Below are 17,600 nucleotides of genomic sequence, written 5' to 3' on the forward strand. Positions count from 1 at the left end.
TATACCCCCTCTTCTTTGATGGGGGGCATAATAAAGTAATTAGAATAAAAATAAAGCGTACAAAAACCCAAATTCAAAAGTAATAACGTAATTCCTGTAAAAAACCTTGCATCACGAAACACAATTCTTACGAACACCGGGCGTTTTTTTAGACTGGTTATTTTCAGTACAAAAATGTATCCCATAGTTTATATGCCGTCCTATGAAGAAAATAAGGCAGACTTTCCAGCGTTTATCAATCTTTGGGATATTATTGTAAGTATTCGTAGACCCGTCCGATTTCTATTTTCATTTTCAAGGTATTCAACTCAAAATGACCTGAAAACGGGGTGCATCACTTTGATCAGCCATTACTTCATTAATTGTGCAGCGATTTTCCCGAACTCTGTCTTATTCAACGCAAAAATGAATGAACTTTGATCAGAAATTCATTAATTCTTTGTTGTTATGTACAGGTACCTTTTTGAATTCCATTTGTAAATATAATATAGTAACCATAGTAGGTTTGTATTATATAATATATGTCATTCCCTGAATTACCCAACTGAGTTAAACAAGAGGGCCTGAAAGGCACAAAGTCGCTCACCTAAAATAACAAGATATTTTTGGGACAAATCTTCTGACCAAGTTTCACGAAGATCGGAAAATAAATGTGGCCTCTAGAGTGTTAACAAGGTTTTACAATAGCCATATAAGGAAAAATGCCCCGCCCCCTGGCGGCCATGTTTTTTAACCAACTGGCATCATTTTCGAACTCATCCAAGATATTATCGGGATGAATCTTCTGACCAAGTTTCATGAAGATTGGACAATAAATGTGGCCTCTAGAGTGTTAACAAGATTTTACTATAGCCATATAAGGAAAAATGCCCCGCCCCTTGGCAGTCATGTTTTTCAAGCAAAGGTTACAATTTTTTATCTCATCCAAGATATCAGTGGGACAAATCTTCTGAGCAAGTTTAATGAAGATCGGAAAATAAATTTGTCCTTTAGAGTGTTAACAAGGTTTTACTATAGCCATATAAGGAAAAAATGCCCCGCACCCTGGTGGCCATGTTTTTAAAGGAACCATTTTCGAACTCGTCCAAGATATTATTGGGATGAATCTTCTGACCAAGTTTTATTAAGATCAGACAATAAATGTGGCCTCTAGAGTGTTAACAAGATTTTACTATAGCCATATATAGCCTTAAAAGGAAAATGCCCGGCCCCTTGGCAGCCATGTTTTCCAAGCAAACATAACCATTTTTGAACTCATCCAAGATATCATTGAAACCAATCTTCTGACCAAATTTCATAAAGATTGGACAATAAATGTGGCCTCTAGAGAGTTAACAAGGCAAATGTTGACGCCGCACAACACACGACGGACAAAAATGATCACAAAAGCTCACCATGAGCACGTTGTGCTCAGGTGAGCTAAAAACCGGGGGTGAAAAACACAATTAAGCTCAAGCAGGGGTGACAATATTTGCTAAAACTATTGAATTTACAAAAACCCAATTGTTGTCAAAAACAGGGGGTGAATTACCCAACATACCCCAAAAGTTATCTATAGCCCTGAATTACTATGAATACCATTATTCACAATAAACCATCATATCATGTTCATATTTCACACAATAACAAAAGCTTCCTAAAAGTCCACTCGACTTTTTTTTAAATTTAATACCTGTAGTAGAAACTGTGTTATGGTGATGTTGCACATTTATGTGAACACATTTCCTTGTACAACAAGGGTTGATTGTAAAACATGCATGCCCCCCATATGGGCTGTCAGTTGTAGTGGCAGCCATTTTGTGAATATTGTTTTTGTCACTGTGACCTTGACCTTTGACCTTGTGACCTGAAAATCAATAGGGGTCATCTGCCAGTCATGATCAATATACCTATAAAGTTTGATGATCCCAGGCCTATGAGTATTCTTGAGACATCATCCGGAAACAATTTTACTGTGTCGATTCACTTTGACCTTTGACCTAGTGACCTGAAAATCAACAGGGGTCATCTGCCAGTCATAAACAATGTACCTATGAAGTTTCATGATCCTAGGCGTAAGCATTCTTGAGTTATCATCCAGAAACCATTTTACTGTGCCCAAGTCACCGTGACCTTGACCTTTGACCTAATGACCTGAAAGTCAACAGCGGTCATCTGCGAGTCATGATCAATGTACCTATGAAGTTTCATGATCCTAGGCGTAAGCGTTCTTGAGTTATCATCCGGAAACCATTTTTATAAGTTGAGTCACCGTGACCTTTGACCTAGTGACCTGAAAATCAATACGGGTCATCTGCCAGACATGATCAATGTACCTAGTTAGTTTCATGATCCTAGACTAAGCGTTCTTGTGTTATCATCAAGAAACCATTTTACTGTTTCGAGTCACTGTGACCTTGACCTTTGACCTAGTGACCTCAAAATCAATAGGGGTCATCATCCAGTCATGATCAATGTACCTATGAAGTTTCATGATCCTAGGCATAAGCGTTCTTGAGTTATCATCCGGAAACCATTTAACTGTTTCGGGTCACCGTGACCTTGACCTTTGACCTAGTGACCTCAAAATCAATAAGGGTCATCTGCAAGTCATGATCAATGTACCTATGTAGTTTCATGATCCTAGGCATAAGCGTTCTTGAGTTATCATCCGGAAACCACTTTACTATTTCGGGTCACCGTGACTTTGACCTTTGACCTAGTGACCTCAAAATCAATAGGGGTCATCTGCGAGTCATGATCAATGTACCAATGAAGTTTCATGATCCTAGGCGTAAGCGTTCTTAAGTTATCATCCGGAAACCATTTTACTATTTCGGGTCACTGTGACCTTGACCTTTGACCTAGTGACCTAAAAATCAATAGGGGTCATCTGCGAGTCATGATCAATGTACCTATGAAGTTTCACGATCCTAGGCCTAAGCGTTCTTGAGTTATCATTCGGAAACCATCTGGTGGACGGACATACGGACCAACATTAGCAAAACAATATACCCCCTCTTCTTCGAACCATTTTACTATTTCGGGTCACCGTGACCTTGACCTAGTGACCTCAAAATCAATAGGGGTCATCTGCGAGTCATGATCAATGTACCAATGAAGTTTCATGATCCTAGGCGTAAGCGTTCTTAAGTTATCATCCGGAAACCATTTTACTATTTCGGGTCACTGTGACCTTGACCTTTGACCTAGTGACCTAAAAATCAATAGGGGTCATCTGCGAGTCATGATCAATGTACCTATGAAGTTTCACGATCCTAGGCCTAAGCGTTCTTGAGTTATCATTCGGAAACCATCTGGTGGACGGACATACGGACCAACATTAGCAAAACAATATACCCCCTCTTCTTCGAACCATTTTACTATTTCGGGTCACCGTGACCTTGACCTAGTGACCTCAAAATCAATAGGGGTCATCTGCAAGTCATGATCAATCTACCCATGAAGTTTAATGATCCTAGGTGAATGCGTTCTTGAGTTATCATTCAAAAACCATTTTACTATTTCTGGTCACCGTGACCTTGACCTTTGACCTAGTGACCTCAAAATCAATAGGGGTCATCTGCGAGTCATGATCAATGAACCTATGAAGTTTCATGATCCTAGGCTACAGGGCCCTCAATCTATCAAATCTGCCGCCGAATTTCGGCGGCAGTCCCCCTCCTAAAAAGTATACTTTTTTCCCCTTTTGGGGGGAAAAATTCCCCCTAAAAAAAAAAAAAAAAAAAAAATTTTTTTTTTTTTTTTTTTTTTATTGAAAGATGTGTCTCATGATTATTATATCTCAATTCTATTTCAATTTAATCTTTTCAAACATACTAAATTATGAAAAGTGCAAGGAATATAGTGCAAACCTGTACAAATGAAATAATGAGAGAGTAAGTAAAAAATCCCCCAAAAAGGGAAACGCTGCGAAAATTCCCCCTCCTAAGGGCTGCAGACCCCTTCCCCCAAAGTAGTGTGAGGGCCCTGCTAGGCCCAAGCGTTCTTGAGTTATCGTCTGACAAACAACTGGTGGACGGACCGACCGACAGACAGAAAGACCGACCGACCGACATGAGCAAAGCAATATACCCCCTCTTCTTCGAAGGGGGGCATAAAAAAAGTTAACCGTTGAGTTAGAAAAAAGAAAATTAAATTATGTTTCCAGCTAAATTTGCGAGAATGCTTTTGATTTTGCGAGTTGGTATTAAAGCTGCTCGCAATGTTTTGCAAGTAGAAAAAAAGTTAAATTCAAGCCCTAATAACAGCATTATGGGGACACTCAGGCTGACATTTGGGTGAGTAGTATAGCTCTGAATACCTTAACTCTTTATGAGTGTTTGCGAAAAAAGCCCTGATCTGTTGCCAATATGGGATTGTAATAAAACATTTGTAAATACAATGAACTTGAAACTACTTAAAATAGCAATATGCTATTGCAATGCAATATCACTTCTTGTTTCACTTACTCATGTGGTTTCATGTCTATGTAGTTATTTGGTATAAATCCCTCCCGGCCATTGAACTCTGCTTTGTACCAATTCTGGTCATCCTCTCGACTCAATATCTGAAAAATACGAGACAAAAAAAAAAATTAATATATAATAGAATAGCAAAATTTCATGCTGTTTTATTGTATTGCTTATTATAAATAATGTTTAAAGGTAAAACACACCATTACGTGAAGTTAAAATTCTGTGTCAAGACAATCGTACAATAAACATATTTATTATACACAATTTTAATTAATAGCTTAAACACTTGTTGCAATTATTTTTATACGTTTTCATTTTAAATCACACCTGCGTAAACAATCAAAGGTCTATCAATAAAGAAAGAGTAGAAAAATTAATTCAAGGCTGTGCGAGAACTTATCTGGCGTTAACATAAGTGGCTTCATTTTGTAAGTAAGTTTAATTCCAATGAACATGATTTAATGACTTTGCACAGTAGAATTGAAACAAGCGAAACATGAAACAAAGTCACCATACAAATGAATAAAAGTGATATAAGAATAATACATCATAGATCAGTGCCTTCCCCAGGAATTTTTTCAGGCGCCCCGGGCCGATCGGGGGTGGGTTCGGGTGTCCCCTCCCATCGTTGATTTTTTTAAAATTTAAATTGTCAATTCACGTTCTGTGGTGCGTTATAACTCAAAGAAAAACAGCGTCAAAAGATGTCATTTGGTGCGCTATGACTCTTCAAAAAAATCCCCCAGTCATTAAAAAAATATTTGTTTTTTATATTGTTTGTTTTAAAACTTTTCCGCACAGATGATAAAATCCCGACTCGAACGATTCGCCAATACATCCGTTTCAACCCGACTCTATTACTGTATACTTACTATTTTTCACGTTTCTATTTATTACCCGATAATCCAGTTTATACCGTTTGTATCAATCTCTTTCTGGTAAATATTTACGATAAAAGCTTTCAGTTATTTCTTTAACACAAACCTTGCCATTTTTTAAGTGACTAGTTATAGATTGGATGAAATATTGCCTCTGAATATGCGTCAATCCCCTGACCTGTTGTGTGGTTGTTAAAACGCTCAATACACGCCATTTGTATGCAATAGACGCAACGTTGTACATGCTGCATAATTTTCGCGCTCTTTTTAATTGAGAAAAAGATTCGACACAAAATAAATTTGCACTGCTAATTTGAAGCAAAAATATTTAACGTTGCGGTAACATTTACATTTGGAAGTGTGTTTCGGATTAAAAACGCGTTAACATCGACTTACGGGAATGGGTTTCGGATTACAAATTTAATTATTCCCATTTGAGATTTCAACAAATATTAACCGTTGCGTTATAAATTCAACGATAATTTGTGTAAACACTTTACGAGTTGAATAAATGTTTTGACGGAATTATGCATGAAATTCACGTTGTCCACGAGGATCACGGCCGGTTGCCATCATCAGTCTTCTTACTATCGATTATCGGAGGAAACATTTACAAGTGTGCGTAATTAATTCAACGAAAATTTGTTAAAGCGCATTACGTGTCGAATAAATGTCAGAAAAACGAGGTGAATCAGTTCTATAAATGGACATGTTGAAATACACATGTACTGGAATTAAATAAATTGTTATCACATAATTGTAACCGGGAGTCATTTGCACAACTTACTCGCTATAATAATTAATTGTTTACCACTCGCAATTAATTTCTCGTATTAATTATGAGTCATAGGTAACACTTGTTTACAGTAAAAAGGTGTGATGATGATGCCCGAAACCGTCTTAAATGTTCTGTATTGTACTAATTACCGGTTTTATATTACTCAAATGGTACAACTTCTTGCTAATCAAGCTGCGATAAACTCTTACTTCATGCCCGACGTCAAACAAAAATAATGGTCGATAGTTAACCCCGCCCTCATAAGCATTTGCGTAACCGATTGGACGATGAACTTCACAGTTTGACGACTGGAAAGTTACCAGATACATCCTTGTCAGCATTTAAATGACCGTGTAATGTGGCTAGAAAAATCGATACGCCCGTCATGCTATTCTCTTATCAGTGGATTATCCATTACCCCATGTGGTGTTTGTGGCGATTACTTGTGAAAGTAGGTACCGAGTGCTCTTTTAAAACAAGGAATATTGATACACTGATAGGGAAACCTTGATTTTTTTGGACAATCTCCACTTTCTTTTACTGAAGAATACACTGATCGGAAAATTTCAAGCGCCCCGGGGACTCTGATTTCGAAATTCAAGCGCCCCGGCAAGGGGCGCTTAAATGGCCTGGGGAAGACCCTGATAGATGGATAAAATATGTTTCTCTGCAGAAATATTAAGAGACAATAAGTAATATGTATATATTGCCAAATATGTGTTTCGAAAGAGAACCTTCCAGTACTTCTGTCGCCAAATTATTTCTTTTTATTGACACAAAGAAACACACTGTACATGAAGCGCCGTTTGCTTAACGCTAGCTTTTATTTAAGTGGCTCTAATAGTAAACAAGGGCTGTTTGTAAAACATGCATGCCCCCCGTGGTGGTGGTGATGGTGGTGTGGTGGTCGTGGTCATGGTGGTGGTCGTGGTGGTGGTCATGGTGGTGGTCATGGTTCATGGTGGTGGTAATGGTGGTGGTGGTGGTAACGCTAACATAGCATTACAATAACAATACTTAAGAATGATCAAATGGGAAAAGGTAACCTAGCACTGGCAGTAAATATGGGGCTCATTTACAGGTCATATTTTGGAATCTCTGCTGTAAAATGAGATTTTAAATGAATTTAAGGGAGGCAAATGCTGTAACAACAAGATGTGTTTGTGAAACACAATGTCCCCCTATATGATGTTTGACCTTGTAGGATGACCTTGACCTTGTGAAGGATGACCTTGACCTTGACCTTTCACCACTCAAAATGTGCAGCTCCATGAGATACACGTGCATGCCAAATATCAAGTTGCTTTCTTCAATATTGCAAAAGTATTCATAAAATAAGCGATTTGGGCCACATATATTTGACCTCTGACCTTGAATGATGACCTTGACCTTGACCTTTCACCACTCAAAATGTGCAGCTCCATGAGATGCACATGCATGCCAAATATCAAGTTGCTATCTTCAATATTGCAAAAGTATTTATAAAATAAGCGATTTGGGCCACATATATTTGACCTATGACCTTGAAGGATGACCTTGACCTTTCACCACTCAAAATGTGCAGCTCCATGAGATACACATGCATGCCAAATATCAAGTTCCTATCTTCAATATTGCAAAAGTATTCATAAAATGAGCGATTTTGGCCACATATATTTGACCTATGACCTTGAAGGATGACCTTGACCTTGACCTTTCACCACTCAAAATGTGCAGCTTCATGAGATACACATGAATGCCAAATATGAAGTTGCTATCTTCAATATAGCAAAAGTTATTGCAAAATGTTAAAGTTGGCGCAAACAGACCAACAGACAGACCAACAGACAGGGCAAAAACATAATGTCCCCCACTACTATAGTAGTGCATAAACAGTAGTTGTTTCCCTTGTTTGAACCATGCTAAATCCTTAAAATGCCTATTTCCAGTAACTATGACCTTCACCTGTGACCTTGACCTTTGACCTAGTGACCTCAAAATCAATAGGGGTCATCTGCCAGTCATGATCAATGTACCTATGAAGTTTCATGATCTTGAAAGTTCCAAGCGTTCTTGAGTTATCGTCTGACAACCACCTGGTGGACGGACCGACCGACAGACCGACATGAGCAAAGCAATATACCCCCTCTTCTTCGAAGGGGGCATAATAACAGTAGCGTGTTTCGGATTACATATTAAAATATGCTCATTTAAGAATTTAACATAATATTTATAGTGGTGTGTAAAGAATTCAACAATAATTTTTGTACACGCTTTACATGTCAAATAAATGGTGTGACCATAGTATGCATGAAACGCACAATTTCCATAAGAATTACACCCAGTTGCCATAATCTTCCAAGTAACTTGCCGAGATTTCATCGTTGACATGTACACCGTAGGGATCGACAGGTCTGTTAGAAAACAAACTGTCACAAAATGAAACACTTATCATGGGAATTAAAGCACTTATAGTCTGCAGGATTTTACGCCAGGTATTGACTGCCTACGAGTGCTGTCGCTCATGCAAAGCATGCGCTCTCATTGGCCAATATCAATTTTCCAATACATCCATCGATGCTCCGCCTTTAGTTGGGAAACTCTTAAAATATTCGGCGAAGACGATATAGCTTTGATCTTTAGAAGGGCTTGGTGCAGAAAAATACACTTCTTGGTAAATTCCAAGCCCCCGCTGACTCTGATTTGGAAATTCAAGAGCCCCGGCGAGGGACCGTTAAATGGCCTTTGGAAAGCACTTCCTACTTACTGAAACCTTAGTAACTATAAAAATCTATTCATTATTTAAGCAATATGAACATGTTTGAATATTCTTATACTACCAGAAATACTAACAAATATCAATGACGCAGCAAGGGTTTTCCACAGGCCATTTAACGATCCCTCGCCGGGGCGCTTGAATTTCGAAATCAGAGTCCCTGGTACGCTTAAAATTTTCCGATCAGTGTATTTTTTCAGTAAAAGAAAGTGGAGATTGTCAAAAAAATCAAGGTTTATCTATCAGTGTATCAATATTCCCTGTTTTAAAAGAGCACTCTGTACCTACTTTCACAGGTAATCAACATAAACACCACATGGGGTAATGGATAATCCACTGATAAGACGCGCATATCGATTATTCAAGCCACATTACACAGTCATTTGAATGCTGACAAGGATGTATCAAGTAACTTTCCAGTCGTCAAACTGTAATGTTAATCTTCCAATCGGTTACACGAATGCTTACGAGGGCGGGGTTAACTATCGACCATTATTTTTGATTGACGTTGGGCACGAAAAAGAGTTTATCGCAGCTTGATTAGCAAGAAGTTGTACCACTTATGTAATATAAAACCGGTAACTAGTACAGTACAGTACATTAAAGACGGTTTCGGGCATCATCATCACACCTTTTTACTGTAAACAAGTGTTACCTATGACTCATAATTAATACGAGAAATTAATTGCAAGTGGTAAACAATTCAGTGCTCCAGCTAGGCCTTAATCGAAGGGCGCCGCGCCCTGCCCTCCCGAACTTCCGCCCCTCCACCCCCCCCAAAAAAAAAAAATATATATTTTTTTTTTTTTTTTACATATGATTATTCATAAATCTCTTGTTACATTGTAATTACTTTTTAATCCTCATTGTAGACATTATATTTTAATGGTTTAATAATAATGGGAATAATACAATTATTTATAACATATAAATTAACATGCAATAGGAAGCATTCCAGAAACACCCGCGCACTCGTACATGCCCCTTTCACAAAATACTGCACGTCGAAAGTGCCCTTTTGACAAAATACTGCGCGTCGAAGGTGCCCTTTTGACAAAAAAGCCCCCTTGCCCTTTTCAAATCCTAGCTGGAGCACTGCAATTTATTACTTATAGCGAGTAAGTTGTGCTAATAACTCCCGATTACAATTATGCTATAACAATTTAATTCCAGTACGTGTAAATTTCATCGTGTCCATTTATAGAAGTGTTTAAACAAATTATCGTTGAATTCATAACGCAACTGTTAGTATTTGTTGAAATCTCAAATGGGAATAATTAAATATGTAATCCGAAACCCATTCCCCTAAGTCGATGTAAACGGGTTTTTAATCCGAAACATACTTCAAATGTATATGTTACCGCAACGTTATAATAGTCTTGCTTCAAATTAGCAGTGCAAATTTATTTTGTGTCGAATCTTTTTCTCAATTAATTTTGAATTAAAAAGAGAGCGAAAATTATGCAGCATGTACAACGTCGCGTCATTTCAGGGACCTATACAAACATATAGGTCCCTGGTCATTTGCATAGAAAGCATGCGTGTATTGAGCGTTTTAACAAGCACACAACATGTCAGGGCATTGACGAATGTTCAGAGGCAATATTTCATCAAATCTATAAATAGTCACTTAAAATTTATTTGATACTGTAGAAAAATGGCAAGGTTTTTGTTAAAGAAATAATTGAGAGCTTTTATCGTAAATATTTACCAGAAAGTGATTTATAAAAACGGAATAAACGGAATTATCGGGTAATAAATAGAAACTTGAAAAATAGTTAGTATACAGTAATAGTCGGGTTGAAACGGATGTATGGGGGAATCCTTCGAGTCGGGATTTTACTATCTGTGCGGGAAAGTTTTAAAACAATTAAACAATATAAAAAATTATATATATTTTTTAATGACTGGGGGATTTTCTTGAAGAGTCATAGCGCACCAAATGATGTCTTATGACGCTGTTTTTCTTTGAGTTATAACGCACCACAGAACATGAATTGACACGTTAAATTAAAAAAAATCAATGTCTGGAGGGGATGCCCCTCCTGAACCACCCCTATCAGTCCGGGGGCGCCTGACAAAAATCCTCTGGAAAGCACTGTGTTATATTGCCAAATAAAAACATCAAAAAAATGACATAATGTAAACAAAAACATGACTGTCAGGTCAATTACGTTCATCGACAAAAGACTCTTATTAATTTATAAAACAACAGATTTATACGAACGGAAAATATTTTTTATTTTATTGAGCTTATTAAAATACGATTATTAACGTTTCAATAATTTCGATGTCGTATGAAAAATCGACAAAAGCAAAAGCAGGAAGTTGTGGAGTGAGTGTCACACAGTTTATTTAATTTTATTGTAAACATTAAGGTCACAATCGACACCTTCATTACGGCTTTCAAATAGAACAAATGTTGTTTAACACGTTAAGCATCGCACCTTTAGAACGTCGCCCTTAGAGAAGCTTAATTCGTCGTCAGCTGTAGCGTTAAATTCATGTTTGGCCACGGCCTCCATGTTGGTTTTTGCTTTTTACAAATTCTTCCGCGCAAAGATCGTCAGTTAAATATTCAGCGGATCCATATTTGAATATGGTGGCAAACACTGGCATATATAAAACATCTTCAATAGAGAAATATATTTTATTACCTTAATCTGAATAACTATTTGAGTTGTTTTCAGAACTATATGTTCTGTAAGAAAGTAGTTCTCTTAGGTGTCGATGGAAAAACAAATGTTATAATGGAAACAATTATGGGGCACTTGTCGGTTGTCGGCTCTTTCGGCCCCGTTTGTTTCAGGCTTATTCGGCCCTAATTTCAGGCTCATTCGGCCCAAGTACTAGGCTTTTTCGGCTCCATTTTTAATTTGAATAAATCATTGAAAATATATTGGTCGATACTCTTTAAAACTATGGAATATTGTTTATCACAGAATTAAATTGTCTTTATTGAAGATTATTCAATTGAAAAAAGATCCTCTTGTCTTTTGCTTCAGGTATGTCGTCGTCGAAATGAGGCGTTATTATAGACTAGATACAAGAGTCTGAGACGGCTTTGAAAATAAAACAAGTTATAAATTTATTTCTATAACATATATTTGGATAACTTTAAAGTGATAACAATAAGGAATACACACGTCTTTACAATACAATATAGTATCGTATTTACTGCACATAAATTGTTCATTTTATTAATAAGTCCAATTACATCATCACCATAATCATCATAATAATCGTCAGTATATTAATGATCATCATCATAATAATCATCATCATCATATTTTTTCTGTCGCGGAAATGTCTACAACGTGTTTGCAAATTTCGTTACAATTTTTATTCTTATTGACATCATTCACTTTTTTCCTGTTGTGATACACATCGTTAAGGCATTAAACAGATGTTGTTTTCTTTAATTACTCCGACCCCGTCATTAATTATCGTATGAAGCCATTGTCTAGCACACCCGCACCTATGCCAGGTTTTATGACCTTTTTGTCAGGTTGTTAAATACATAAGTGATATGTATTCGGATCAATAGGTAATAAATACAAATAGGTAGATTTAAGATTATAAATGGTAGATTTAAGATTATAAATAAAAAATAATCTTACAGAAGAATTGTGTCCGTAAAATTTGAACTGACAATAAAATGAATAAAAAAGGCATATTATAACCTCTCAACGATTTTACTATATTAATATATGTTCAAGCTAACATAGGAAAATAACTAATTTATATGTCGAAAATCTTAGCAAGTCAGTTTGCAGAGACACTTTCATGTATTGCATCATGATTTTAATGTTTTATGTATGCAAAATTGTGAAACTTGTAAACATTGGATGAGACTATAATAATAATAAACTCCCTATCATAACTCATTTGTGAATTGACAAAACGAATCTAATATTTTTTCAAAACAATTATTAGTTTAATTGCATAACCAATCAGAGTAAAAAAATGATTCTTAATGACAGCATACACTTAATCACTACGATCCCGTCTTTCATTATCGAGTGAAGCCATTGACTAGCACCCGCACCTATGCCCGGTTTTATGACCTTTAATTATCAGGTTGAAAAATACATGTGTCACCAGATTAACAAATTGTAAAAAGGCCATTAGATGAATTAATGTTTGCACGTTTGCATTCCAAGTCTCAGGTCTCATTTAAAAAGCATTTTTACAATATTTCATGAGAGAAGTTAGAATTTTATTGTTAGTATTTGTTACCAAAAGTATAAACGTATGCATACTAGGTCGGCTATAATAGATTTTGTTGATATACATGTACAATTTATATATTGGTATATTGGATGTTTGTACAGACGAAACATATGTAGATTAAAAGTTGTATAAAAGAAACATATGTAAATTATAGATGAGGTTATATTATTCCGTAAAGAACTGCAAAATAGCCGACAAAAAACAACAACAATTGAACATATCAAACAAATACACATCATTTACACCTTTAATCAAACGCAATATTTAACAAACAAATCGACAATCGATTCAATTAAAAGCCGGCACAATTTAACAATTAAAACAAGTACATTCGTAACAGTTTGTAAAACGATAATGGTTTTCAAAGAAAAACTATTTTAAAATACATAAAATATATCGTATAGGTCTGTGTTTTCAATTAATTTCATTTTATCATCCATAATCACAAAGACCTATAAAATATTTTGTATTTTATAGGTCTTTGATAATCAAAAGCAATACAACGAAACAAACTGACAACACAATATATCATTTTATACACCCTTTTTCAATTATAATCAAAATATATTGTCACCAAACGAACGAACCGCCAGCTAAATCTAACCGAATAAGCCTGGTCGATTTGGGGCCGAATAAGCTTGGGGCCGAATTGCCTTGAAATTTCTGTCTGGGCCGAAAAAGCTTGGGGCTGATAAGCCTGCTACCCTCTTGTCGACATGCTAGAGCCATAACTAATTTTATTTTGAAAAGACGGTCTGACCTATTTTAATGATGTGTTAGTTTATTCCCTTTTATTCCTATAAAAGCATATTTCGATTTTTTATTTTATTATATCAACCGCAGGTGAGGAGAAGGGCATTGCAAAAAAGATATGAATGGTGACGATAGTTTCTCCAGTAATGTTGTATTATTTACTGATAAAATAAGCGTTTTAAGGGTCACAAAGAGTTGAGTTGTCAAGAATTTAATTCAATATCTTATCTATACTGATTGAAGCACCGAAAACATCACCAAAACCGTAATAGAAATAAAGTGTGATTCTCTCCCACCAACCTCAGACATCTCACGATTTACCGATCAGCTTAACTGGCTACAATTCACATCACTGCATTTTTTGTTTTTGTAAGGAAAACACAACATCAACAATTTAATTTCAATTCCACATATATCGTTACAGGAAATGGAAAATCGTGTTTCATTGTAAAATAAAGCAGACTTTTGTACATTCATTCAGGGACTAATAAAAACAAGGTCCCTGATTCATTAAATAATATATATTACAGTAGTTGAGCCGTACCCCGTGCATGTGTGCATATATCAGAAATAGTCGTTCAAAGACTTATAACCATGATAACTTTCGATAATTCCCTTAAGCGAATTGGTCCAGGTTTATCCTAATCCAGTTTACACCTCCTTTGGTAATAAAGCTGCCCTGATGTTAAATTGAAATCAGATACGTACAGCTAATTGCCAAGAACAATCTGGACAAGATGTGCACTAAGTTGTGCACTATGTGCTTATTTAATATGTTCACAGAAATGTACATACTATTATATATATATAACCTCGTTTAAATGATTTCCAAACAAATAGGGTATCCTTTACGCATTTTTTGTCTTGTGAAATAATCATTTGTGAACTATAAAATCACCTTTTGTCACAACATATGTATGAAGTATTATTTTACATATGAAGCATAATAAAAATAGGTTCTGTTCAGCACTAAGTAATTTTGACTTTTTACAGTCTTTTCTGTTAACGACTTTCTTTAAAGAGGAGCGCTTATTTGCGAATCTTCATTTCTATTAAAAATGAGCTATAGCATGTACACCTCTCATTCCAGTCCTCTCCAGAAATGGATCAATTGTGTTTTTTATACGATTTTAAAACACACATCTTTGAAACAAAGTTCTGAAGTAAAATTTGTATTCTCTGGCTAAAAAAACAACACACAAAAAACAACACTATGTAAATCGAAAAGGTTTATACAAATTACTTACTATATGTAGCCACCTCAATTGATTTAATTCATGTACACTGTTTCCCAACGGTCCGTGCATTCTTATCCGGAACAAGGGATACCGTATACATTGTATTCAGCTAAAAGTTACACTGATATCCTGGTTTGTCACGGGCATCGAAACGGTTGATGTACATACTATTATATATATATAACCTCGTTTAAATGATTTCCAAACAAATAGGGTATCCTTTACGCATTTTTTGTCTTGTGAAATAATCATTTGTGAACTATAAAATCACCTTTTGTCACAACATATGTATGAAGTATTATTTTACATATGAAGCATAATAAAAATAGGTTCTGTTCAGCACTAAGTAATTTTGACTTTTTTACAGTCTTTTCTGTTAACGACTTTCTTTAAAGAGGAGCGCTTATTTGCGAATCTTTATTTCTATTAAAAATGAGCTATAGCATGTACACCTCTCATTCCAGTCCTCTCCAGAAATTGATCAATTGTGTTTTTTATACGATTTTAAAACACACATCTCTGAAACAAAGTTCTGAAGTAAAATTTGTATTCTCTGGCTAAAAAAACAACACACAAAAAACAACACTATGTAAATCGAAAAGGTTTATACAAATTACTTACTATATGTAGCCACCTCAATTGATTTAATTCATGTACACTGTTTCCCAACGGTCCGTGCATTCTTATTTGGATGCCAAAGTCTTTTGATATGTATTTGTTTAAAAAAAAATCCGGAACAAGGGATACCGTATACATTGTATTCAGCTAAAAGTTACACTGATATCCTGGTTTGTCACGGGCATCGAAACGGTTGATGTGGATGCTTGTCTCAATTTTTTCGTCGGAGGGAGGTTCGGGGCTATGGTGTGCGGGCGGGCCGGTTCTGGCTTGGTCGGCGGCGGTTGCGCTTATGGGGGGGGGCGGCGGTTTCTGCGCGCTGGAAACTGACACAATACGACATTGGAATTGACTTTCACGACGGAATTACGCGAACAGTTGGACAAGTACTTCATTTTCCACTCCAGACCAACACACAACAGCCATGTGCATTACATGAAACAAAACCCATACATCATGCCATCTAAGAAAACCCACCCAACCCCATTTTTATTTAACAACCAGTGCACATAAAGGTCTCATTGGCCACCGCGCTCTGGTCCTCTTGTCAAAATTATTTATTTTGCGAATAGCCGGTGTAAATTTGACCTTTTTTGGCTCAAATTAAACTTCCTTCACGTAAGTCACAGAAATACAAACATTACATATACCATAACATATAACATAAATTAAAGCAGTCCAGAAGACTCGGCAATTAACAGTAAATAAAACTGATGTATACACCCAGCTTCTTCTAAATTGGCCCAGGAAACGGACTCAATCGCGTTTCAATTAAGTAGTAAGTACTTTCAATGCAATCGAGTTAAAATAAATAGGTTTAAACTAAACTAATTGGTTGTTAATTAATATTCAAAAGCAACAGACTGCTGAGCCAGAGTAATTCTAGAGGCTGACCTTTAATCTGAATGGAATAGCTGTTCGCACAACTCAATCGTTTATGTGAATGTGAACCGTGTGCACAATTGTTGACAGCTGATCAGGAAATAGACAGTGAACATTACTATTTAGGCTTTGGAGTGAACGTTTTGGATTATTTAGTGTTTCGTTCGTAAAAAACAAGTGCGACTATGTCAATTTTGACTTTGGAAGCTAAGTTAGAGCGCCAGGATCCATCGACACCATGGGGATTTCGTTTGCAGGGCGGAAAAGATTTTAGCAGCCCATTAACAATTGCACGAGTATGGATTTAGAAATGTTTATCATTTAATTATTAACAACAGAATGGTTTTATTCACAAGTGAGGTCGTACCGATGCTTTTAAATACAAATTTTTGCTTGACTCCGTATTTCATGATTTTTTTTTTAATTTAAGTGGTAGGATTTTGTCATGTACTGATGTAGTTACATTAGGCTTCCTTATTCCTACATTACACATTTCCTTTTCACCACCTACATATCTTGGAATTCATAACATTACTCTGATAAATTTTGAGTTATTCACATACAAAGATTTTTTCTTAAATAATGTGCATGGTAGATTTTGTTTGAAAAAACATCAAAATGATAACTGAACTTATTGATAGGAATTCTGAAGAAATATACTAATAAGTCTAAGTTGCTAGGCAACCTTCATAGAATCTGAATCTGTTACTAAGAAAACATCTGATATATAAATTATTTTGCCATTTAATCTTTTATTAGGAAATACAATTTTAAGATTTATGTAGCACTTGTGTCAAAATTGTTTTAATTTAGTATAAAAGTCTTTATAAATCTAAAGTAACGGAATTTACAGGAAAAAATATTTTTTAGTTCTTGACAAGATATCATTTGACATTTAGTAATTTACAGGGAAGGATTATTAAAGACATTTATGTTTTTAATGTTGCAAACATGCAACTCTAAATACTTTGTGGTAAAAGTTCATGACTTTATTGTGGCTGTCTTGTC

At 35.8% G+C, this 17,600-nt stretch overlaps 2 protein-coding genes across 11 annotated transcripts in view; one reads left to right on the plus strand and one right to left on the minus strand.

Annotated features, from left to right (window-relative positions):
* LOC127867621 (growth factor receptor-bound protein 2-like) overlaps positions 1-11,474 on the minus strand; it is a 35,039-nt gene extending 23,565 nt beyond the window's left edge. For all 4 annotated transcript variants that reach the window (XM_052408926.1, XM_052408924.1, XM_052408925.1 and 1 more), the window contains exons 1-2: positions 11,316-11,474; positions 4,452-4,549 (exon numbers count right to left, since the gene is read on the minus strand). In XM_052408926.1, the coding sequence (XP_052264886.1) occupies positions 4,452-4,549; positions 11,316-11,393 (176 nt within the window). In that variant the 5' untranslated portion in view covers positions 11,394-11,474. The remainder of the gene's footprint in view (positions 1-4,451; positions 4,550-11,315) is intronic.
* A 5,161-nt stretch (positions 11,475-16,635) lies between these two features.
* The window catches only part of LOC127867614 (PDZ and LIM domain protein 7-like), a 56,924-nt gene continuing 55,959 nt past the window's right edge, over positions 16,636-17,600 (plus strand). For 3 of the 7 annotated variants that reach the window (XM_052408911.1, XM_052408910.1, XM_052408912.1), the window contains exon 1: positions 16,636-16,888. In XM_052408911.1, coding sequence (XP_052264871.1) covers positions 16,778-16,888 — 111 coding nt within the window. In that variant the 5' untranslated portion in view covers positions 16,636-16,777. The remainder of the gene's footprint in view (positions 16,889-17,600) is intronic. The other 4 variants (XM_052408906.1, XM_052408907.1, XM_052408908.1 and 1 more) reach the window with 2 other exon arrangements.

This window comes from Dreissena polymorpha, chromosome 2 (genome assembly GCF_020536995.1).
Source record: "Dreissena polymorpha isolate Duluth1 chromosome 2, UMN_Dpol_1.0, whole genome shotgun sequence".
NCBI lineage: Eukaryota > Metazoa > Mollusca > Bivalvia > Myida > Dreissenidae > Dreissena > Dreissena polymorpha.